Genomic DNA, 24,179 nt, shown 5'->3' on the forward strand with positions numbered 1-24,179 from the left:
CTCGGACGAGAAGCGAAATGTTTTTTTCAAGGAATAAAAACCAAGCAAGTCCAGTCGCCTTTTGGAAAGCGCCTTTGGGACAATCGTGACCTGGAGGATTGAGAAGTTCCAGAGAAAGGGTCTCTGTAATGCAACCCCCCAACTCCAGATATGTCCTTCCCTTTGAAGACACTTTCTAAACTTACAGACAGAGCAGAAAAGAGCAGCAAAGCCGATCAGAGCGTGGAAAACTCATCTGCAGAAACCCCCACCGGTTCTCAAGGGGGCAGGCAGGGAGAGGCCAACTTGCCTGGGGAGGCAATGCAGAGTGGAGGACGCCCCCACTAAAAAGGCCCCGTCACGTGCGGGGGGGGGATTGCCCTACCCAGGAGTTGCACAGGATTTCAGCTGGGCTAATTCTCTACAGGGCTTTGAAAGCGGATCGAAGGAGGCAGCCAAAGGCGCTACAGGGCGTTCTCAATTTGTGATCACAGGTGAGCCCAAAATTTCTGTTGCTAAGCGAGACTGTTGTTAAGTGAGTTTTGCCCCATTTTACGACCTTGATTGCCGCACCTGTTAAGTCAATCCGGGCGGTTGTTCAATTAGTCACACGGTTGTTAAATGGATTTGGCTGCCCTGTTGCTTTTGCTTGTCAGAAGGTCCCAAAAGGGGACCCCGGGATGCTGCGGCCGTCACAAGTATGAATCAGTTGCCAAGTGTCTGAATTTTCATCCTGTGATTAGGAGATGCTGCAACAGTCATAAGTGTGAAAAACAGTCACGAGTCATTTTTTTCAGTACCATTTTAACTTTGAACAGCCACTAAATGAATGGTTGTTGAGGACTGTCTGTTCTTCTGTGGGGTCCTGGTCAGCCTCTGCTAGCCGAGGTCTCCGGAAGAAGCAGCAACTGCAACCCCTTTAATGCCAACATGGGGCACTACACCCTGGATCACCCCACGGCTTGCCAAGAGAGACGTGGGGGTGGATTATCCTGCCCTGAATTCCGAAGCGGGCTGCCCTTGTTCACTCAGTCAGACGTGCCAAGGACCTTGCCAGCCAAGGCCAAAATGTTTACCCAGAGAACTGGAGGGCAGGGAGTGCCCCCAGCGCCCCATTTCCTCCCATACCCCCAAATCTACGGCTCCTAAAGGTACGCAGCCCTTTAAAAAGTGGGGCCGGGGAGAAGGGATCTCACAACAGAGGCTTCAGGGTTGAGAGTAGCACCGTGCCAAGGACAGGACAGTGGCTGCCTGGCCGCTGGATCTCCACTTGTCACACCAGGCTGGCGCCCGGCCATCTTGGCACAGAAAAGAGATCTCAAAGCAGCTGGCATGGGGAGGGCTGGCAGCGGCTGAGGAGGTCACTGCTGCCCTCCCACCAACCAGGAGGAGCCAGGCACAAGGACGCTGGCGGTTGCTGTGGCAGCTTGAGGACGTGTTGACGCCAGGCTTGCTGGGCAAACGCTGCCCAAAACACCTGCTAAGGTCGCAGCGCCCCAGGGCTAGTGTTCCCGGAAAGAAAGAGGGCAGGAGGCGGGAGAAGAGGAGGAGGGGAGGCCACAGGCCTTGCAGCCCGCCTGCCCACCCGCCTGGCCCGCCTGCCCGCCCCTTGGCAGCGCAAGGGAGCTGCAGCTGCCCAGAGCAGGTGACAGACCCAGCGGAGCTGACTTGATTAACAGGAAACAGCCAGCCTGCCCAGGCGAAGGTGGGGGGGGAGGGAGGAGGGATGGGGGGAAAGCAGGCTGGAGATGTTTGCAACTCCAAGCAAAAGGGCCAGCCTGCTTCGCCAGCCCACCGCCCGGCCAGCAGGCACAATGAGGCGCAAAGCTCAGCCACGGCAGGGAACGTGAGCCTCAAAGAAAAAGGGAGAAAAGAATTAAAGAGGAGAGAGTCAGACTGCAGGGCAAGGAGAGGGGAAGGAAGGGGGTGAAGGCAAGGGAGGTGGGGGCTTCTGAAAGGGGGTCTGCCCAAGAAAAGGGCGAGAGATGGAGGGAGCCCAGAGTTTTTAAAAAAGTAAAATTAAAGAGCCATTTCTTGTTTGAGCAGCTGTTCCCTCCTGGATTGCTAAACCCCCGCCTGCTGGCCGATTTCCCACGGGTGAGGAACGGGGCTCCACACAATCACCCACCGTGCAGGAGGTTTTTTCCGCTCTTGAAAGATGTAAAAAGCGCAACTTCACCCATCACACCAAGACGCACGGGCTGAGGGGCAAGCCAGCGTATCTCAGTTTCGGCGAAAGTAAGATGTGTGGGCTTCAACTCCTCCTTGGCTGGGGAATGCTGGGACCTGGAAGTCCACCCATCTTAAAGTTGCAGAGATTGAGAAACACCGCACGCCTTATATCGACACCCGAGGTGCAAGGTGCAAAGCAGGACACAGCCCGGCCTACCTTCACAGGCTGGGCATGATGGGACTTGCCATCCAACACCTTTGGAAGGGAGTTCTGTTATAGACAAAGCTGCTACTTCAAAGCCCAGCAGTGTCCCAACAGTCAGCAAACCGAGCAGGCCTTCCTCCCTTCTCCAGAAGACATACTACCCAACACACACACACACACACACACACACACACACACACAGAGCGCCTGCATTTGTTGACTTAGGCGCCCATTTGCTTAGCTTTTACAACCACCTTTCAGAATGTTAATTTTTGACTAACTGCAAATACTGAACAACTGCTCCTGCCCGTAGAGGCCACCTGAGTTGAACAAAGACCTTCCTGCCCCCTCCCTCATTCCCCAGCCAGGTTGGCAAGGACCAGGAGAGCAGAGCCGGGCGTCTCCCAGAATCCCCTCCTGAGATTTGGGTCGCATGGATACTTATGGCATGATAACGCTAAAGTTAAGGTGGCTTTTAAATATCATCCTGTTAGACATGCCAGCTGGGGAATATGGAACAGCTGCAAAGCCAGGTTGTGCCCGGAAACACCTTTGTGGCCCTCAGCACAAGAAGCGTTTTGCAGGCGAGAACTCAATAGGCAGACACAAATGGCTAACTGGTTGTGAGATACTACACAAACTCCATCAAGATGCTTTTTCGGGAGGCAACTGGACTTCCTTTTTTTTCTTTGAAGATCTTTTGCTTCACATCCAAGAAGCTTCTTCAGCTCTGACTGGATGGTGGGGAATGGAAGGATTTATGTAAGGATTTGTATAAGGATTTATATTCATATATAAGTCCTTCCATTCCCCACCATCCAGTCAGAGCTGAAGAAGCTTCTGGGATGCGAAGCGAAACGTCTTCAAATTATCCTCCTGGATAAAGCACCTTTGGGACAACCGTGACCTGGATGATGGAGACATCAAGGAGAAAAGGCAATCAAATCAAGAGAAGGACTGATGGCAGAGAGTCACCAAAGGATTCCCCATTGGGAGTTATTAGCAAGGTTTAAAGTAAACACCAGAGTTTGAGGGTTTGAACACTGTAAGGCGGAGTTTGGAACAGAATTGTGTATAAAGGACAAAGAGGTGATTGTTTAAATGTACAAACTTCTATTGATTATGTTTTGACCATACAGGAGAATAAAGACATCATGTGTGCATGTGGCCACATAAGTGTCAAACGTCCAGGGCTCCGGGACTTGCTGGGAATTGCCAACAGGTAGGATAGAAAGAGTACTAGGACCCCCCCCTCCCCCGTTATTCAAAAGGTGCAAACTTAGTTCTGGAAACGTGGGTGTCCTAAAACTCCTTGGAGGCCATCATTTTATTTGGGCAATTGAAGGTTTATTCCCCCCCCCCTCAAAAAAAAAATACTTTGCAAGTTTTTAAGATTCCCCAAACTGTTTGCCAAGTAAACCATCCACGTCCCTCAGGTGAGGGCACCTAATGCTTCCGGAGACACTTTGGTCAATGGGGTGGCAGTCCTGGAGGGAGCACCAGACAGTGTGTTTCTAACACCCCCCCCCCAAAAAAAACCAACCCCAGGCCAATCTTGGAGAGCTGAAACTCTCCCGCCCTCGCGGATGGAGCAAGGAGGCTCTTTAGAGACCTGGAGTAGATTGCGTCAAGTCAAGGGTGCCATTTGCACAAAGGAAGGCCTTGACGGGTTTACGATCCTCCCTGGAGAACAATAGGCAAAGAGGCACTGCAGATGTGCAAGAACACACTTCCTCTTCCACAACAAGGCTGAGCTCACACCCCTCGGCTGTTTGCCGCCTTGCCTGTTCCAACCTGCCTGCTGGAACCCTCCCCTTTTCTTAAAGGTAAACAGTTCAGCTCCCGACAACAAGGCAGAACAGCCTCCTTCAGCCTTGACAACTCGAAGACGGGTGGACTTCAACTCCCAGCGCTCCGCAGCTGCCAGGACAACAGTTCAGCCTTTCTCCATATGGCATAGGGCAGGGGTCTTCAAACTTGGCCCTTTTATGACTTGTGGACTTCAACTCCCAGAATTCCTCAGCCAGCAAAGCTGGCTGAGGAATTCTGGGAGTTGAAGTCCACAAGTCATAAAAGGGCCAAGTTTGAAGACCCCTGGCATAGGGTCTCCTGCTTGAGCTGGGGGCTGGAACGGAAGACCTCCAGGGTCCCTTTCAACCCTGTTATTCTGTGATCCTGTAAGGATCTCCTGCTGGTGGTGGGGGCTGGACTAGAAGGCCTCCGAGGCCCCTTCCAGCTCTATTCTGTTCTAATCCATCTGGCCTGCAACTAATTGCCTCCTGTGTTAAGGCTCTGGCTTCACTTTTAAATCCTAGCCAAGAGCTAGTGGGAGCCTGCTGGAAATCTACAAAGATCTTCTCCGCCCGGGGCAGGATGGAAGAAAACCCAAATTATCTGGCCCAGAAGTGCCCACACCTTCACCCTTCCGCCAGAGATAATTCCCTTCGAATCCACAGCTCTTGCGAACCACCCATTAGAGGCAGGCGTCAACGCTTCTTCATCTGCCCCACAATTTCTTGCCATCCAATTAAACTCTGAATTCCCAAGAGCCACGGGCACCCTCTGGGAGTAACCTTTCCAGAGACGCAGGCTCCGGCCGAGGGACAAAGCCAGACTTTCAGGGGTGCAAGGCCCAGCAAGGGGGCTTAAAACTCCCGGTCCACTTCCAGCCTCAGTTCTCCTTCCTTGGCCCAAAACCAGCAACTCCTTTCTAACCACCAGCACGAACCCCGTTGCGCTACCAATCCAAGGCTACCCAACGAAGGAAGCGTCCCGCGGAGACGGGATGAGAACTTCTCTTGCTTAGCAAAGCAGTCATTAAGGGAGTCACTGATATGACCTTTTGGTCATTCAGTGAACCTGGCTTCCCCCATTTGACTCTGATTGTCGGAAAATCTCAAATGGCAGCCACGGGACACACAGACACGCTGCCGGGGTTGCTGCCACCCCTCGCCAACACACGCTGGTTTTCCAAGCATCCAAATGTCGGTCCTGCGACTGTCGGTAAGCAGCAAGGACCTGTACCGGATCAACATTCCCGGGGTTCTTGCAGAGTTCTTGCAGGGTGGGGGCACTTGTAAAAAATCCCCCCCCCAAAAAAGCACTGACTAGTCAAGCTGCTAATCCTCATGGCCTCTATCCCAAACCCACCACTCCTAGAAGAAGCAGTCGCAGAAAATAAATGCGCAAATCCCCCTCTTGCCCCCCCCCACCGCCTCCCCCTCTGAGTCATTAGTGGGGCACTCGGTCATCCTGCAGAGCCCGGCTGAAGAAGAAGTCCTGGACTTGGGAGATTAGCCAGCGGGCGGCGTGTGGGTGGCTGGGAAGGCCAGACAAAGAACCAGAGGATTGCTCTTCCCACAAGGTCACCAGGCCTCAAAGGGAGATAACAAACAGGGAAGGAGCAGGGCAGGCGAGGGGGGGAGCTTAAAGGGCCAGGGGGGGGTTCATGCAAGAGAAAACTCCTGGCTGGGGGAAGGGATGGCCAGGACAGACCCACAGGGAGATGCCCCTACCCTTGCCCCCTCCCCCCCTCTGCGTCAGAACCAGGCGCTTTCCCTTCAATGCAAGGGCTAAGAAGAGGGAAGGGGCTGATCCACCCCCCAAAAAATGGAGGTAGCCAAACTCCCCTCAAGGGGGGTGGGAAGCTGGCTTTCCTCAATTCCTGTGTCTCCAGCAAGGGCAGATTAAGTGAGGGTTAGGGTCTGCAGAGGTCAAGGAAGAGATGTGGGATGAAGAGGAGTTTTGGGGGTGGGCAGGAACCACCGAGCCCCAAGCCTGGATAAAGCAACTTGGAACCATCTGGGAGGGTCAGGGTTGGCTGCTGAAAGGCCCCCATTCCTCAGTCGTGTGTGCGCGCACACACACACACACACACACACACACACACACACACACACGCTCTTTGAGGATTAAGAGCATTAAGGCATCCATGAGGGGGTCCTTGCTTACCACACTTACACATACCATGAACACACACACACACACACACACACACACACACACACACACAAATCATGCAAGGCATTGTCTGAAGCTTCTTGGATGAGAAGACAAACGTTTTCAAAGGGGGGGGGGAACCAAGAATGTCCAACTGCCTTTTTGGGAGAACCATGACCTGCAGACCTGAGAAGCTCCATAGACATCCATCCATCTGAACGCTGGACAACGGTTGGCCTGGCTGATTGCAGTTATGGAAGCTGTGGGCAGCAGGCAGATGTCTCAACCCCCACCCTTCTCAGCCCCACCTCCTCTGCACCCCAAGACCCAACACCAGGAACGCACGATGGGACCTTCTAGAGCCCCCCAAATGCAACAGGTAGCCCTGTGCTCCTCAGAGGGGGACAGTGAGCCTCCTCCTCCTCCACTCCCCCCACTCTCCTCCTCCTCTTCCTCCTCTCCCCCCCCTTCCTCTTTCAAGAAATCACCCACAACGAACAGTCTCTCTGGAAAGGCGAAGGCTCCCTTCCCAGGCTGGCCTTGGGAGAGACTCACACATCCCAACGGCCCGATCGTGCTGCTAAGAGAGCGTGGTAGAGCCGTAAAGAGGATTTACGGTTAAATGCAAAGGGCCTTAGCAGCCATAATTTCTCCTCCTCTTGACTTAAATGGATTTTCAACTTCCGAAAAGAGAGGCAGCTGCACGCCGGGAGATAGGTGCCCGGTGAATGCAGGAGGTCAGCGACCACGTTAGGCGAAGAAAGGGAGCTTTTCCTGCCACAAGGCAACCCTCAGCAGGGCAGGAAGAGGCTAGTGAGATGGACAGCAGCCTAACCTGGCCAGAGGCCGGACCAGCGTGAAGCTTGCCTGCTTCTGAGAAGGATCTCCGCAAAGAGGACATGCCCGCCCGTCAGCCAATCGTGACCAAAAACACAATCTCATTTTGCACCCCATGCCCCAGAGGCTGAGAAGGGTGAAAGCCAGGGCGGGGAGACAAAACTGCAATTTTGCACCGCTGCAGTTATAAGAAGACCCTCCTCTTCTCAGTAACCCCTCACTAGCACTGGTGATCTGATCTAGTTTGGTTAATGAAACGTCTGCAAGAAAACAACCCAGGTCAGGGAGCACCAAGAACCCCACAGTCCTCCTCCTCCATCCAAACAGCATTGGAAGAAGAGGGAGGGGGGGTCCAGCCGAGTCTTCCACCTCACCAACCTTAAGGGGGGGGCTGTAGCAGCCTCTCCCTAAGCTCCAGTGCTTCCCACCGGACCCCCTGCAGAAACATCTTAATCAAGTGACAATGGATAAAACCAACATTGCAGCCACGGCCTCTTGCAATGGGTGCCCCTCACGTTCTGGGCCCCACTTGTGGGGGGGGGGGGGTTGGAATTGGCAGGGAGGGTGTCACTCCCTAGGGCCTTCCTATTCAAGATAAAAAGAGAAACTAACTCGGGACTGCTGACTCACACAATCTGGGCAACGTAATCGGCCCATAGCTGGGAAGGAGAGACCAGAAGGCCTTTTCCAGCAGAAATCCCCCCTCCCGCCAAGCAGGCAGTGGGGTGGAAGAGCAGAGGCAGAAAACAACCCCCCCCCCAGGGACTGGGGCCAGGCTCTTTCCCTCCTCCCCAGGGCTGGGGGAGGATTTTTAACAGCATGCCAGAAATTCTGTTGGGACAAGCCACAAAAATTCCTTCTCCGAGTTCAGTGGCCTCGGTGTTCTGGCCCAGGTCTCGCCCCTCCGGAATTACTCCAGGCAAATTAGCCACACTCCAGTCAGGGCAACCTGTAACCTTAGAACGGAGCTGCACATCCCCAGGCCTTTATCAAAGCCACTGTTTGATTTGCAGCCAGCCTCTCTGTGTGTGTGTGTGTGAGAGAGAGAGAGTGTGCACCCGCGGCACATACACAGCCAGGAACAAAAGCCCACAGAATCCCGGCACATGCCTCGCACGCACACCGAAGCCCTCCGGGACACCTCCTATGGCACTCACAGACATTTAAAGTGTCTCTTTAAGGTCTGCATCGGCTTAGTACACTGACATGCCTAAACGTGGCATATATATACCCAGTGGCCCGTCTTAATAATGGTACGCTGAATATCATAAAACAAGCAGGGATTACAGAATGCATTAACCAGGGACGTCCAACACTGGCCACCTTAAGACCTGTGGACTTCAGCTCCCAGAATTCCCCAGCCAGCCGTGCTGATTTAACACTTTATGATTTAACAGTTCATGATTTACCAGTTGCAACTTCTGAATTCTGCAAGTCCGGCTTTCCACCATCGTTCCCGCAAATCACTTTGAGGGTATCTGATGGTGGCAACATTTCCCCCCTTATTGGATGATTCCTGGCTACCTGGGACAAACTCAGCTCTACCCCTACAAGCAGAGCTGCAAGCTCCATTTAAAGAGGCAGAAAATACAGTACGGGCTGAGAATGCGAAAAGGGACCTGGCCTGGCCAGGATGGGGCCAGTTTTCCAAGCCGGTGTTTTGAAAAGTGGGGCAAGAGGGGAAGGGAACCGCACCATTGTACAAATGCCTGTTTGCACAATGCACACATGAATACTGCATCCAATTTTGGTCACCACATTATAAAACAATCGTTGAGATTTGGAAAGAGTGCAGAGAAGAGCAACTAAGATGAAACTAAAACGTATGAAGAATTGTTGCAGAAACAATTGTTGTTGTGACTAGTGTAGGGAAAAGAAGGACTAAGGGACACATAACAACAGTGTTCCAATATTTGGGGGGCTGCCACAAAGAGGGGGTCAATCTATTCTCCAAAGCACCAAAAGACAAGGCAAGAAGCGACGGATGGAAATTAATCAAGGAGAGAAGCAACCTGGAACTAAGAAACTTACTAAAAGTGAGAACAATTAATCAGTGGAACTGCTCGCCTCCCGAAGTGGTGGCTGCTCCATCCCTGGAGGCTTTTAAGAAGAGACTGGACAGCCACTTGTCTGGAAAGGCATAGGGTCTCCTGCTTGCGCAGGGGGTTGGACTAGATGACCTCCAAGGTCCCTTCCAATTCTGTTATTCTATTCATGTCTTGTTACAGGTAGGTTTGTTGTGAATACACATCTTGGCTTTGGGAATTAGTTTGCTTTGGGGAAGTTCAGAGCCCCATCATTTCTTGTTAGAAGACCTCCAAGGTCCCTTCCAACTCTTATTATTCTGCCTTCCATATTCCTGTTTGCAACCATTGGTCACCGTTTGGCTCTCGGCAGTCAGAAAGACTACTGGGAGAAAGGCCAGGGGGTCTTCCCTCCCACCCCTTTCTGTGCTGCACAGGCTTTTATTTAAAGTCTCTTGTCAAAGGCTGTTTCTGGCTGCTTGTCTCCCGGCCCAGTCAGCCCCTCTCGGCTGGCGCGAGGCCCTTGACAAGCTTCATCAGCAAAGCCAACTTAATGCTGGCCATCCTGACTGCAATTTCCTGCCAACGAATCAGAGTTTCTCTTGTTCTTCTTTGTGCAGGTCCTGCTTTTCCCTGCATTTTGGCCAGTTCCGCCGCACGCCGTTTCTGGATGTCGCTCGACACTCCGTTCCCTGCCAACCTCAAGAGTCTGGTCGGCTTGCCAACTTCGGTTCCGCACAAGTCCGCCACGCCTGCGCCCCGGAAAGATTGCACCGGTGGGGTTACTTTCAAAAAGAGGCAGATCCTGTCCTAAGGGCACGCGCAAAAGTAGGACTGGCTACTTTGGATGCAGCCACCCATGTCACAACTCTGCATGGGCTTGCGGGTTTCCCAAACTGTCGATTGTGCTCTTGAAAAGTGTTGAGATTCAAGTTCGCCTCTTCTCTGTGTGCTCCCTCCATGTTTGTAACATTTTTAAAGGAACGAGAGGTGATGCCAAGGGTTAGTGTACACTGGGTAAAATCCTCACACTTTGCAGCTCTTCTCCAACTGCAGATCAGGGAGTAACATCCTGGCCTGGGCAACTGTACTGGAGGTTTTCAAAAACAGACCTGGCAACCATTTATCTGGGATGGTATGGGATCTCCTGCCTTGAGCAGGTGGTTGGACTATAATCGAGCCTGCAATTATGGTCATAAGCCATGGTGTCTGTTAAGCAGGTCATCAAGTGAGCATGCCCAATTTTTTTTACCCTGCAGTCACTAAGCAAACCCTGGGTTTGCGATGGAAATCAGAAATAAATGCCGGTTTCCATCAACAAACGTCATAAATTATGGTCACGTGACTGCGGGATGCTGCAACAGCACAAATGCAGGTTGGATGCTGCAACCGAAGTGCAGTCTTGTGATCTTGGGGTGTGTGTGTGTGTTGTGTGTTTGTGTGTGTGTGTGTGTGTACACGTGTGTTTTGGCCATCAGAACTTCAAATATGCGCTGTTAAGTATCTTTTAAGGGTCCATCGTAAGTCGCGGTATATACATACATACATATTGAACTAGTCCTTGACTTACAACAATTTGTTCAGTGACCGTTCGAAGTGACCATTCGGCACTGAAGAAAGCGACTTAGGGCTCTTTTTCACAGTTACGACCGTTGCAGCATCCCTGGGATCACGTGATCAATATTCAGATGCTTGGCAACTGGTTCATATTTACGATGGTCACAGCATCCCGGTGTGTGTGTGTGTGTGTGTGTGTGTGTGTGTGTGTGTGTGTGTGTGTGTGTGACACGTGATCCCCTTTTGGGAACTTCTGATGAGCAAAGTCAATGCGGAAGCCAGATTTACTTAACAACCGTGTGACCCGCTTAACAACTGCAATGCTTCATTTCACAATGGTGGCAAGAAACAGTGCAACGCTCTCTGAACAGCCATCTTGCTTGCTTGCTTGCTTAGCAGCAGAAATTTGGGGCTCCATTGTGATCGCAAGTTGAGGGGCCCCGGTATTATTTACCTTGCTCACTCCCACGAATTCCGGAGAGCTCACAAACACAAAGGCGAAACCCCAGGCGCTGTTCATAAACCTGGGGAAGCTTTACGGCCCGGTTCTGAACTCTGCTGACCACTGACCTGATTCCAGACGATTTCCACAACCACCCTATTCTCCGAGTCCGGCCATTCGGCCGCCCTGCTGCCCATCAGGGTGTGAACTGGGACACAGCAACGGCTCCTCACCCATCCAGCCTGGAGCAGCCTCTGCCTGTCAGCCCCACCCGGTGAGGTAGGTGTCCGGTCTTGCTGCTCGACAGGCAGCGACGCAACTGGGCCAAACGCCTTCCCAGGCAAAGCCCTTGAGCTGACTCAGGAGGGGTGCTCACCTGCGCCGAAAGGAGTCGGGTTTGGGCCCTTCGCACAACTGCACCCTGGGACCACAATCAAGCCCAACATTCACGTTGGGAAGCGAGACGTTCCTCAGGCGGGTTTTGCCCCGTGTCACAACTTCCCCTGCCGTAGCAGTTAAGGGAATCGCTGCAGGGGGTCAGGGTTAGTCACACGGTCGTTAAACGAATCTGGCTTGCCCCGTCGACTTGTCTTGCCAGAAGGTCGCAAAGGGGGATCACGTGAAACTGGGAGTCTCTACGACTGACATAAAGGCGAGTCAGTTGTCAAGCCTGTGAATGTAAACCACGTGACCCTGGGGAGGCAGCAATGGGTGTTAAGTGTGTGGAAAATGGTCAGAAGGCACTTTTGTCAGTGCCATTGTAACTGAGAAATGGTCGCTAAACAAACCGCTGTAAGTGGAGGATTACCTGTATTGCAAAGGGAAGCCTGGGAAAAGCCAGAGGAGATTCAAGCAGGAAAATGGAAAAGGCTGCCTTTGACTCGGCCCCCGAACTTCAACTGGAAACCGCTGGAGCGTTGGCGAATTCAATTCCACCCGGAGCATCAAAGGCTGCCACCCGTCCTCTGGAGTTGGAGATTTATTTCTCTGTTTCGATAATTTAGGGAACCACCCATCTCCCATGCCCACACATCCCGAGAACTGGCAGCAGAAGGCCAGAAGGAGTCTGGTTGGGCACACACATTGCATTAAGCCATAAATCAGGGTTTGCTAACCACAATGACAGTGTTCAAATACCACACTCAGCTGTAATCCAAGAAACAGGGTGTGGAACCAACCACGTTTACTCTCCTAATTCAAGGACAGCAGAGATGCAACTCTCACCATTAAGGCTGCTGCGATGCAGTGCATGAAAGGCTGGTAAGCATTTTTAACCAAGGTTTGTGGAGGAAGCATAACCACAGGGTTTGCATCCATGTGGTAATACATCAGCCACGTCTTAAAATACACCCGATCTGGATTAACCAATTCTGATACCCTCAAACCCATCTGATCAGGGTTAAACTGCTGCTTTGAGAACTTCCATCGTCTTCAAAAGTGATCCTTTGGGCCAACTTGCTTTCTTTCACAACATCAAGGCCACCTACAAGTAGAGGCCACCAAAGTCATCTTGGCTTCTACAAGATCCCAAAGCCTGTTTGACTGTCAGAAACATACCACAATTAATAACTGAACTCTATTTTATGCTGCTATAACAACAGAATCTTGAAAACTTGATAGCGTTCCTCTTAAACAGAAGACAGTCAAGACGGAAATCTTGGTTTGCTTTCTGACACTTTCCCCATTTCCTGGGTCATGTTTTACTAACAATCACTACATATTTTCTTCAAGGTCATTTTTGTACATTTCTCCATCAACACTGGACAATAAGGGGACCACAACTCCCTAGCCACCTGCCGTGGACCATCAACAGTCCACCAACGCAGCAACCTCACTGCTTCCTTAAGAATTGTTGAGCATCTAAAACATATGAAGAATGGTATTTGCAAGGCTATATGCAAGAATTGAGTATTTCTAGTCTAGTGAAAAGAAGAATTATGGGTGACTTGATAGCAGTGTTCCAATATTTGAGGGGCTGCCGCACAGAAGGGGGGGGGGTCAAGCTATTCTCCAAAGCACCAGAAGGCAGGAAAAGACGTGACAGATGGAAACTCATCAAGGAGAGAAGCAACCTAGAACTAAGGACAATGTGAACAATTAACCAGTGGAACCGCTTCCCTCTAGAAGTTGAATTTGTATTTCATCACTGGAGGCTTTTAGAAAGAGACTGGATCTCCACTTCTCTGGAATGGAATAGGGCTTCCTGCTTGAGCACGGGGTGAGACTAGAAGACCTCCAAGGTCCCTTTCGATTCTGTTATTCTGTTACTGCTGCCATTTTTGCATATGCTGGTAAGGCTACATATGGCCCTACTAATTCCCCTCCCTAATCCTCTTTAAGATATCCCCTCCCCCCTTTTTTGGTAAAGCTTTTTCTTCTTTCGGAGCCAATTATAAAACTCAGTTACAAAAAGAATACATTAGATTATGAAAGAAATGACGGAAAGCCGTTCAGCACGATCTACCTTATACGTCTTTAGGGCAACTCTTTATATCAAAAAGCAGAACAGGACCCGATTTTTGGAGGGAGGGAGGGTGAGCAAGCAAAAAGAATGATTGCTTTCAAAATCGGGCTGGATGGGGCCAAGAGGACAAAATATTCCTGGGAAACTGCTTATGGGAAACAAGGTCTGGAAGTGAACTTCTTAAACTAGTCTGTTTCTGAACTTTAGCAACTTTAAGCGAGGTGGACTTCAACTCCCAGAATGCCCCAGCCAGCCACAGCTGGGAATTCTGGGAGTTGAAGTCCACCTCTCTTAAAGCGGCCAAGGTTGAGAAACTCTGTTCTAAGCCTAGCCTAGTTACCTGATCCAAAGTGGAGAATATACAGCAAGCCCTGAGCTTCACAACACACACCAAGGCCGATTACCAAAGAAAACGCAAAGCTTCTTGCACTGCTCAACAGAAAACAGCTCTGCAGCTTTTCTCTCCTATTTTATACCTTCCTGTTGGCATTTTAAGTTTCATTTATTTCCTTTTTGGATAGAATGTGCTGGAGGGGTGCTTTTAAACCCGCTTTAACTGCGTGTGTTCTCGCTCGCCTTGTAAACCAGCTTGGGCACGCTTGGAAGGGAAGAGGCAAAAAATGGGGAAAAAAACGAACTTTGAATACTATTCTGTAACCAGTATCCCCCCCCCCCGCCGCCCCTTCAGCCATTCGCCTTTTAAATTCCCAAAACTGAAGCCACTTTAAAACCGGTTGCCAGAATCCTCTCACTACACGCGTTAAAGAAGACCGACTATTATCTACCACTTGTCCAATCCAGCAAGATTAATGCAGAAAAACCGCGATTCCCTTATTATAGGATTCTTTCATAGTTTACAAAGAGACGCGAGTCTCTTCCGAGTTGACCGTGAAAACGCGCGTGGAGGAAAACGCTGCGCCAGACGAGCGCATTCAAGCTGGGGAAGGGGGGTCTTCTCCTCCCCCCCCCCTGAGCCGCAGAGATCAGCAACTGGAAGCCCCGCAAGCGAGACAGGACGCCGCAGGATCGCTCGCCACTGCGAGGCAGCGCTGCCCATTCATCCCGTGGCTGGGAAGTCCCCGGGCGAGCAGACGCGCCAGAGGTTTCCAGGTAGGGGGGCGGATTTCCTGGCGGGGGGGGGCGAGCAAAGCGGTCGAGAGAGACAGATGCGCGTCCGGGCCGGAGAGCGCGGCGCTTCTCACGAGCCCCCTTCGCGGGCTCTCTCCTTTGCGAGCGCCGCGACTCCCTTTCCCAAGGCGGGATGCCGACCCCCAAGCGGGACGCCCCTTCCCCAAGCCAAGAGCGGCTCCGACGCGCTCCTTCTTCTGGGCAGCCGGCCAGCATCCCCGGCCGCTTTCCAAGCCGCCCACGCCAGGCGCGGTGGTGGTGGTGGGGGGAAGCCAGCGCCTCTGAGCACGTACAGAGAGCCCCCCCTCCGGGTGACGTCAGCCTGCCCTCCCCTCGCCCCCTTCCCTCCACACACCCCTTCGTCCTCCTCCTCCTCCTCCTCCGGTTCGGGAAAGTCGCTCCCGGACCCTTCTGGGCTCGCCCAGCTTCGCGAGCCCCGGCAGGGCAGATCAGCGCGCCCTCCCCGCCCTCCACTCACCCAGGCCGGGGGTCCGGGCGGCCCAGCGGGGGCTCCTCCGCTCCTCCATGGCCGGCGCAACTTCCCCGAGCGCGCCGCGGGCGGAGCGGCAGGGCGCAGGGCAGCCCTCTCGGCCTCGCTGCTGGCGGCTGCCTGGCCCGCCCGCCCCACTTCCTGCTTCTGGCGCTGCCGCCGCCGCCGCCGCCTCCCTTCCCCCGCCCGCCGCGGGGCCCGGCCCGAGCCAGCCCAGCTGCTCCTGTTCCGCCAGGAGCTGCGCCGCCGCCGCCACCGGGTGACTCACCGGCTCCAACCGGGCCGCGGGGGCCTGGCCGCCTCCCGCCCCGGGAAGAGCCGGGCACGCAGGGGAGGGGAGGGAGGGGAGGCTCTCGCCCTGGGAAGGCAGCCCCGAGACCCGTGGCCAGGAGGAACGGTGCGCTGGGCAGGCAGACTGGCAGACGCCGGCCAGTCTCTCTCTATCTCTCTTTTTTTTGGGGGGGGGAGTGGGGAGCCGCAGCCGGGGCGAAGCAGCGCTCTGCACCGGCTCAGGAAAGCGCTCCGCATGCCCTCGCCCCCCCCCCACGCCCGGCCAGGCAGCTTGGAAACTCCAGCGCAGCTCAGTTGTGCCCGGCGACAGGCGCATCGGCCCCGAAAGATGGTCCACGGCTGGGCCGGCACATGGCGCGCAGCTAAGCTGGGTCGTGCCAGCCCAGACCTCGCTGGCGCTCAGAGCCGCTGCTGGCACAACCACGATCCGCTCAATAAGCTCCCCCCTGCTGAAACCCGGGTTTATGGTCCGCGACAACTGGGTTGAAAGGGCAAAACCCCAAAGGAACACAGACGAACGAGGGTGATGGGTGAAGCCAGCAAGCAAATTTCAGCTGAGGGGGTGGGAGGCATTTCCTGGAAACCCCACACCCCCCTTCCAAAGAGGAGCTGACTTTGGAAGCTCCCCCAAACTTTAAATCAGAAGCGGGGCGAGGAGAGAGAAAAAAAGGATCTGGGTCTCTGCAAATTCGGATTATTTTTTTTAAAACAGGCCCCTAGGAAAGCCCTATAAAAGCAGCTCCCCCCGCCCCCCAAATAGCTGGAGGACATTTCAACAAAGAGGGACTTTAGTCAGATCAGCCTAGCAGCAGGGTGTCCACACAGATAAGCAGTCCTGGGGGGGGACTGGGAGGGAGGGGTCCCAGCTTTGCATTTTGGCAAACTTTGCTGGATTGTTTACTCAGTGCGCCTGGGCGCCCTCTGGTGGCAGCGCTGAACATTGTAATGCCACTCAGGACTTGGAGAAGGGGGCTGGACAGCAGCTTTTGTTGTCCCCCCCCCAAAAAAAAGCTGGTATTCCCCAGATGTTGTGGAAAAATGTTGAGGAAACCACATGGGGGAGGGGAAGCTGGGGCTGAGGTGGTATTAAAATAAAGCCGAGAAGCCCCATAGAAACTCTCCCTAAAGTCCCATAGAAAGTCTCCCTAATACAGGTAGTCTTCAATTTGCAACAGTCACGTTTAGTGACCATTCAGTTACAACGACACTGAGGAAAGCGACGTATAGCTGTCTTACCCGCTTATGACCATTGCAGCATTCCCCCTCCCCATGGTCACGTGCTTAAAATTCAGATGCTTGACAACGGATTCATCTTTATGATGGTTGCCGTGTCCTGGGAGGGGGGGGGTCACGTGATCCCCTTTTGCAACCTTCCGACCAGCAAACTCAAGGGGCAAGCCGGATTCACTTAACAACCGTGTGGCTAATTTAACAACAGCAGGGATTTGCTGAACAACCGGGGCGAGGAAAAGTCTTAAAACGGGACAAAACTGACTTAGCAAATTTCTCGCTTAGCAACATAAAATCTGGGCTTAACTGTGGTCGTAAAGCGAGGACCGCCTGTAAAGCCAAGAAGCCCCACAGAAGGTCTCTCTAGTGCGTGCTGCCTGGGGAATTCTGGGAGTCCGCCCGTCTTAAAGGTGCTGAAGTGGAAAAAAACTGCCCTAGTATCTTGGAGAAGGCGGCCTGCATCCTGCCCACGGTTAACTTTGTACCTTGGCAAATGGTGAGATCTCCGGAGAGGTTAAAAATGGAAATGTAAAAGAGAAGGGCGCCTTTATTCCTTTCTCCTAACACCCACAAAATCATTAGCTCTGTTTGTGCCAAGACAGAGGGAGGGGGGAGCAAATATGCTTTTTTCTTTCTTCTTTTTTAAGGAATCCCTGGCCTGCAAATTTGGGAGCTGAATCCTATGCGGCAAAATTACAGAGCAGAGAGCTTTCTCCGGCGGGGCGGGGGGGGGAGGGCGGGGGGACCTTAAAGTACACATTTTCCCATGCCGACTGCTCCAGATCACCAGAGGAGCCTCTATTTCAGACGTCAGCAGTTTTGTTTTCAGCCGGGACAGAAACGGAGATTTGGGGTGGGGGTGGGGAGAGGAAGGGGTGCAGGGCTCACCCAGGACCCCCCCCCTCCAGCCACTGCACCCGGCCAGTTGCCCTGCAGGCAGAGAGGCCGGGCAAACCCAGATGCCCCCAGGTGAGCTGCAGGGCTGGCTGGGTGACGCGAAGTCGGGCAATGCGGCCGGCTGAGAAAAACTGGAGTGAAGGTCCCTCTGGGAAATGAGTGTGATGAGAAGGCGGGGGGGGGGGGCAGAATCCTTGCTCCCGGAGGGAGGCGGGGGAATAAAAAGAAAATATTTTCTGGAAAAGCGCCTGCAACTCTTGTTTTGTGTTTGTTGGTCTTGAACTTCCTGCAGGAAGCCTAGCCCTTCTGCTGCAAGAGGCCAGCGCAGAAGCTCTCCGGGGACCCCGCCGTCCATCTGGGGGTCTTCCTCCAAGGATTATGGATGCTTCCAGGCAAGAATTTGATTGCGCAACGGGTGGCTTCATTCACAGAATTTTAAGGGGGGAGGGGGGGGAGAAAAGATCCAGAAGAATTTTCCCTTTGCAGATTTCCTGTGCCATCCCCGGCTTCTCTTGCAACGTTTTCCCACAAAGGGGAGGGGGGAGGGGGGGGAGAAGAGGAAGAAGGCTAGCCGTTGTGCATATGCAGGCAGTCCTCAACTTACGGCTGCAACTGGGCCCAAAGTTTACGTTGCTAAGCAAGACTGTTTTGCCCCATTTTATGACCTTTCTCGCCACTGTTCTGAAGTGAATCACTGCAGTCCTTAAGTCAGGGACCCAGCGGATCTGGCTTCCCCTTTGACTTTGCCTGTCAGAAGGTCGCAAAAGGGGATCATGTGACCCCGGGGAGATTGCAACCGTCATAAATAGAAGTCGGTTGGCAAGCGCCCAAATTCTGATCATGGGACCGCAGGGGTGTTGCGACAGTTGTAATGCGAGGATTGTGGTAAGTATCTTTTTTCAGGGCCAGCTTTGAACGGTCACTAAACAAGTAAGCCGAGGACTTCCTGTCTCTCGTGGTATCCTTAATGGTCTGAGTGGCAAAGACTTGGATTTGAGCCAAGCGGCTGCAGGAATGAAGTTTCCTGGAGGCAAACACATTCACACGTGCAGGGGACTGATCCGTCTCCATCGATGCCCAACCCCCTTAAGCCATCTCTTCCCATCTCCTGCTTCCCCACTCGCATGGCCCGGACCAAAGCTCCCATCATCCCCAGACATCATGACCACATGCAAAATTAAAAGTTGTGCTTCGACGCTGCCTGGACGGGGCATCACGTTGCAGGAGGATTTACACAATTTGGGGATCTTTCCTGGGCATGAAAAGGGCACTGAGATTATCCCACCCCCGTCATCAAGTGAGGAACAGCTCCAGACTGACATCCTGAGTGAAAAGAGTCCTTCACATTTGCCCCTTTTATATCTCTTTCCCCCCCCCCAACACCATTAGAAGCAAGGCCACCCCACTTTTCCAATCTGGACGCTGACCCATCTCTGCACTGCATGCGGTGGGCAAGATCTGTTCTCCCACCTAGCATATTTCTCACTGGTGTACATGCACACAAACTTACATGGACACCCTCACCTCCCACATAAACACACACACACACACTCTGGTGCAGCAATCAACACAGCACTTACTTGTAGCTGGTGGGGCTGCTTCATCCACATTCGAGGTGGCCCTGCGGTCCAGCCTGGCTCCGTTTCCCACAGCCGTGCCCTCTGCGGTGCCTGGAGGACGCTGGGCCGTCTCGTCTGCCACCTCCGGATTTGCAGAAGATGCCTCTGAAGGCAGAAGGGGTGCCTAGATCAAAAGAAGGGAGGGAGAAAGAGGTCAGAGGGCATCATCTGGACCTTAGAGCAGAGGTCCCCAACCTTGGCAACTTTAAGACCTGTGGACTTCGGCTCCCAGAATTCCCCAGCCAGCATGGGTAGATGATTTTTTCCCCCTGCAGTTGGAGGTGGGAACAGGAAGATGACCCCCCTCAGATACAGAGGCTGGAGCTCCTTCCAGCTTGACATGGACCAGAGGCAAACATCACCTGGATCCCTGCTCACTTAAGCATCATTCATCATTCCCTGTCCAAGGTGACAAGTCGTGGGAAACCAAAACTAAACCAGCTACACACCCTACTTGGAGGACTGCATACGAACCAGGCCAAGTTCTCAGATCTGGGCAAATGCCATGGAGAACTTCCACCAGGCCACATCTGTAAGCCAAATCTTTGTGCTATGTAGGGCCTACTGTGTTTTGGAGACACATGACGTGGAACCGGCATGAAGTCCCCGAATTGTCAAAGGAGATAACTGTGAGCAGTACGAGATTAGCAAGCCCAACTGAAGAAGTGAAACTGTGTCTCCAGAGACTTTTCACAAGCATCTTTCTAATGGGCAGTCTAGGAACCCTCCCCAAAGACCCCTAAACTCAGAAGGAGACAACACCGCTGTGCAACCGGACCCAGGGTGGTCTTCTGTTCCAACTCTTCTGCTCAACACCTCCCAGCTTAGACCTCTACAAGTAGGATCACCTCGAAGCCTCCTCAGCTCTTTGGTGAGAACTCCCAAGTCCTGACCCACATCACTTCCAGGATCAAAGGGACCAAGGTGTTCCAGGCCAGGTGAACACAATAAACAAAGGTGTGGCCTTCCCAGCTAGTCTTTGTTTCACCTTTCAAAACCACCATGAGTTTGACACAGGTGTCCTTCCCTTCTTTCCAGCAGGAGTTCAGTTGTGTGGGTGTGAACGTGTGCCCACACACGTGAAAAGGTTGGCATTTCACACGGGTATGGCAAGCTGAACCTACCCATTTTATTATTTATTTCCTAATCAGTACCAATAAGTATTGGAGGAGGTGACTGTATTAAGTCATCATCTTAATAAACCCTTAGATATATTGTCCTTCCTTTCCCCTGGGCCATTTCTTCTTCAACCTTGGCTACTTTCAGAGGTGTGGACTTCAACTCCCAGGATCCCCCTGTTGGATGGGGGATTCTGGGGGTTCAAGTCCACACCTCTGAAAGTAGCCAAATTCGAAAAACCTTCTTCCTACTACGACTGCTCAGCACTACTACTCAGAACAACTCTGAAAATGTCGCCGTCTGAACGCTACCACTGCACAAAATGGATCTCACCTTGGTCTCCTCCAGGTGAGCTCCTTGTGGCTTCATTTTTAAAAAGGACAGAACAACCAGCCCCCTCCATCACTTCTCAGAGAGTGCAAAATCAGCGGAAGGCAAAAATCTCACCTTGGAGATTTGAACTCCGGCCTCTCTCTCTCTCTCTCTCTCTCTCTCTTTCTCTCTCTCTCTCTCTCTCTCTCTCTCAATGGCCCAGATTTAATCACGCAAATGCGTGGCCAGGGATTTCAGAAGCCTGGCTTAGGTCAGCCGATGGCTCCTTCTCATTTCTTTGATTCTGCCCCCCCCCACTCCCCAATCAGTGACCAAACCTGGCATTTTCACCACTGTTATTGTAGTTCTGGATTACACAATGCCCGGATTTTCATAGTAAAAGGGTGTGTCTTGCAAAAGAAACAAACAGACACGGAGCTCGGCGTCTGCCTTCGCCTAGCCTCCCCTTCTTCCCGAAAGGCAATCCAGAGATAACAAACCCAGCCAGCTTTTCCTATATAAGGCAGGACCCGCATGCGAAACTTGTCAGTTGTGGGGTGACAAGGCAAGCAGGAGGAGATGAAAGGGAAACTGGCTCCCTGTCTCTTCGCCCAGCGTTTTGATTTACGACAGCACAGCCCTCTCCGGTTGATAAATAGAAAAGGGTGGGTTTTTTTTTTAATGGCTGATCCAGGTTTTTTTTTAAGGATTAGTCCTCTAAAGCAAGAGCCGCTAAATAAGATGAATGCTTTGCACTGAACGCGGCGGCGGCTGCGTTGCCACAAAGCTCTTAGGTTCAATGAGACTCGCAGGCACGCAAAAGCATATAAATCCACCGTTTGCTTCCTGCAACGGCTTAATTTATGGGCTCCATATGGTAATACCTCTCCTGCTTAAAAAAAAAAAAGACCAAACACCCAGCCCTCCACGGATCCCGCAACCTTCAGCATGGCTCTGCCGCCTCCCCAGCAAGCAAGAGGCCACCTGGGGAGGGCCCAGAGGGGAACGGGGGAGGGGGCTGGCTTCCCTACCGGAAAGAGGAGGGGGTGAAACCAGGGCCAAAGAGCACCCCAGATCGCGACAGAAAAAAGATGCCGAGACTCTAGAAGGAGCGCAGAGAAGAGCAACAAAGATGATTAGGGGTCTGGAGGCTAAAACATACGAAGGTTGCAGGAATTGGGTAGGTCTAATCCAGGGGTAGGCAACCTTGGCTCTTTTACGGCTCGTGGACTTCAACTCCCAGAATTCCTCAGCCAGCATGGCTCAGCTTGGATACCTCTCCCTTTCTCCTCAGCATGGCTGGCTCAGGAATTCTGGGAGTTGAAGTCCACCAGTCATAAAACAGGCAAGGTTGCCTACCCCCGGTCTAGTTTAATGAAAAGAAGGACTAGGGGAGACATGATAGTAGGGTCCCAATATTTGAGGGGATGCCACAAAGAGGAGGGGGTCAACCTGTTTTCCAAAAAGCACCTGAAGGCAGGACGAGAAGCAAGGGATGGAAACTAACCAAGGAGAAGGCCAACCTAGAACTATTGAGAAATTTCCTGCCAGTGAGGATAATTAACTGGTGGAACAACTTGCCTCCAGAAGTTGTAGGTGCCCCAACATCATGGCTTTGGGCAACGGGAAAAAAATTCATGATTAGAGAACTGTAGAGCAACTGGTTCCTTGGAGAACATCTCTGGATCTCCATTGTGCTGAAGCAAACACTAGTCTTCTCTTCATGTCACAGCATCACAGAATGGAAGGTACCTTGAAGGTCATCTGGTCTACTCCCATTCCCATTGCAGGAATGCAGCACTTGAGTAACCCTGGTCAGATGTCCTCCCTCACACTCCAAGCAGCTCCAGCTTCATGTCCACATCTAACCACAATGCTGAACTGCATCATAGGACATCACAAACACACACACACACACACACACACACACACACAGTCCGTTCTTGCAAAATGGTGCCCTTGTCACCTGCCCCCACTTTCCCATCACCAGAAATGTCTGTAAAGAATTTCAGGCCATCAAAACATCTCAAACCAAGGAGACCCACCTTTGATTCCGATCAAGCTGGGATTATTTAATTCCAAAGACACAATCCAGGCGTGGTGCTAAGCCACAGTGTGCCTTGCTTTTAGCTAAAAGTGTAAGATATGAACCAAAGCCCAAGAATTACAACAGATCCTGGCTTAGGATAAGGGATAAATGCAGCTTAATTCTGCCTCCTGTCTACTAAGTTGAGGGCCAAGCCACACGGCTGATCTATCTGGAGAACTGGGAATTATCTGGCAGCCTAAAAGAGATGTGATGAACGGGTGGTGGGGAGCGTGGTGCAGGACTTCAGGTCAGGATCCCTCCTCACGGCTCACACTGCCTGATCATGGCTTATCTCGCCTAACCCATGTTATTCTCCAAAGCACCCGAAGGCAGAACAACGGATAGAAACTAATCCAAGGAGAGAACCAACCTTATTTTTATAAGGAGACATTTCCTGACAGTTAGAACAATTAACCAGTGGAACAGCTTGCCTCCAGAAGTTGGGGGTGCTCCATCACTGGAGGTTTTTAAGAAGAGACTGGACAGTCACTTCTCCAGAAGGGTGCAGGGTCTCTTGCTTGAGCAGGGGGCTGGACTAGAAGACCTCTAAGGTCCCTTCCAACTCCGTTATTCTGTTACCTGCACTAGGACTCCAAGGGAAAGCAAAGCCTGCTGAGATCTTCAAGCCCCCTCCTCAGGGGTCCTCCGCTTTCCAAGAGACAAGAGGTTACCCTTCCCTCAAGCCAGCGTGTGGCCTGCTGCAAACCCATCTCAGCTTTCCCTTCAGGCCAGAGTCCATTCCAGCTTTTCATTTATCCCCTTCTTTGGGAAGGCAGCCAACCTGCTTGCTAAGATCTGGGAAGAGCAACGGGCTCTTTTCCGCCTCCAGACAGAATGCTGGAAAACACAGGAGTGGATTTAAAAAAAACACACTATTATTATTTTTTTTTGCACACCACAAGTAATCAAACCAGTTTTAGCAAGCCTCAGGCTGAGGGTTTTGGAGAGGGAAAAAAAGCAATTGTTCCCAAAGGCAGCCAGTTCCTCCTCCGCTCCATCAGACCCCGCAGAAGCAGCTGTGTGGTCTCAGCCCTGCTATCTCCTTTAGCTGCCCTGGGTGCAATGCAGGGAGGATCCTGGCTGTGGCTTGGGAGAGGCGGGGTTTGCAGGCTCAACGGAGGAAAGGCCCTCAGTCTGGGGGGGGGAGGAGGAGGAGGAAGAAGAGGAGGTGCAGGAGGAACAAGAGGAACGGAAGAGGAGGAAGCACAGCTGCCAAATGCCAAAATAGCATTTTCTTTTCAACAAAAGGAAACTTGCTGGCCATTAAAGCAACTTCCGCCAGTAACTGGATTGGGCTGATGTTGAGACCCCCCCCCCCCGAAGACCTGGAGGACCAGGCTGGAGCAGGTTTTTCCATGGGGCTGCAGAGTCAATACTGATCTCCT

General features: G+C 52.4%; 1 protein-coding gene and 1 long non-coding RNA gene across 4 annotated transcripts in view; one reads left to right on the plus strand and one right to left on the minus strand.

Moving 5' to 3' along the window:
- Positions 1–19,301, minus strand: part of GSE1 (Gse1 coiled-coil protein) — a 167,315-nt gene extending 148,014 nt beyond the window's left edge. The window contains exon 1 of one of the 3 annotated variants that reach the window (XM_083370806.1): positions 15,226–15,537. In XM_083370806.1, coding sequence (XP_083226932.1) covers positions 15,226–15,274 — 49 coding nt within the window. In that variant the 5' untranslated portion in view covers positions 15,275–15,537. Of the gene's footprint in view, positions 1–15,225; positions 15,538–19,235 lie in introns of those variants that run through there. The other 2 variants (XM_083370802.1, XM_083370801.1) reach the window with 2 other exon arrangements.
- LOC310645241 lies at positions 279–2,890 on the plus strand. The gene is made up of 3 exons (XR_014493453.1): positions 279–473; positions 2,026–2,226; positions 2,851–2,890. It is a non-coding gene; the product is annotated as an uncharacterized lncRNA (long non-coding RNA).
- Positions 19,302–24,179: the final 4,878 nt, after the last annotated feature.

Source organism: Vipera ursinii (assembly GCF_947247035.1).
Source record: "Vipera ursinii genome assembly, chromosome: 10".
NCBI classification, from domain to species: domain Eukaryota; kingdom Metazoa; phylum Chordata; class Lepidosauria; order Squamata; family Viperidae; genus Vipera; species Vipera ursinii.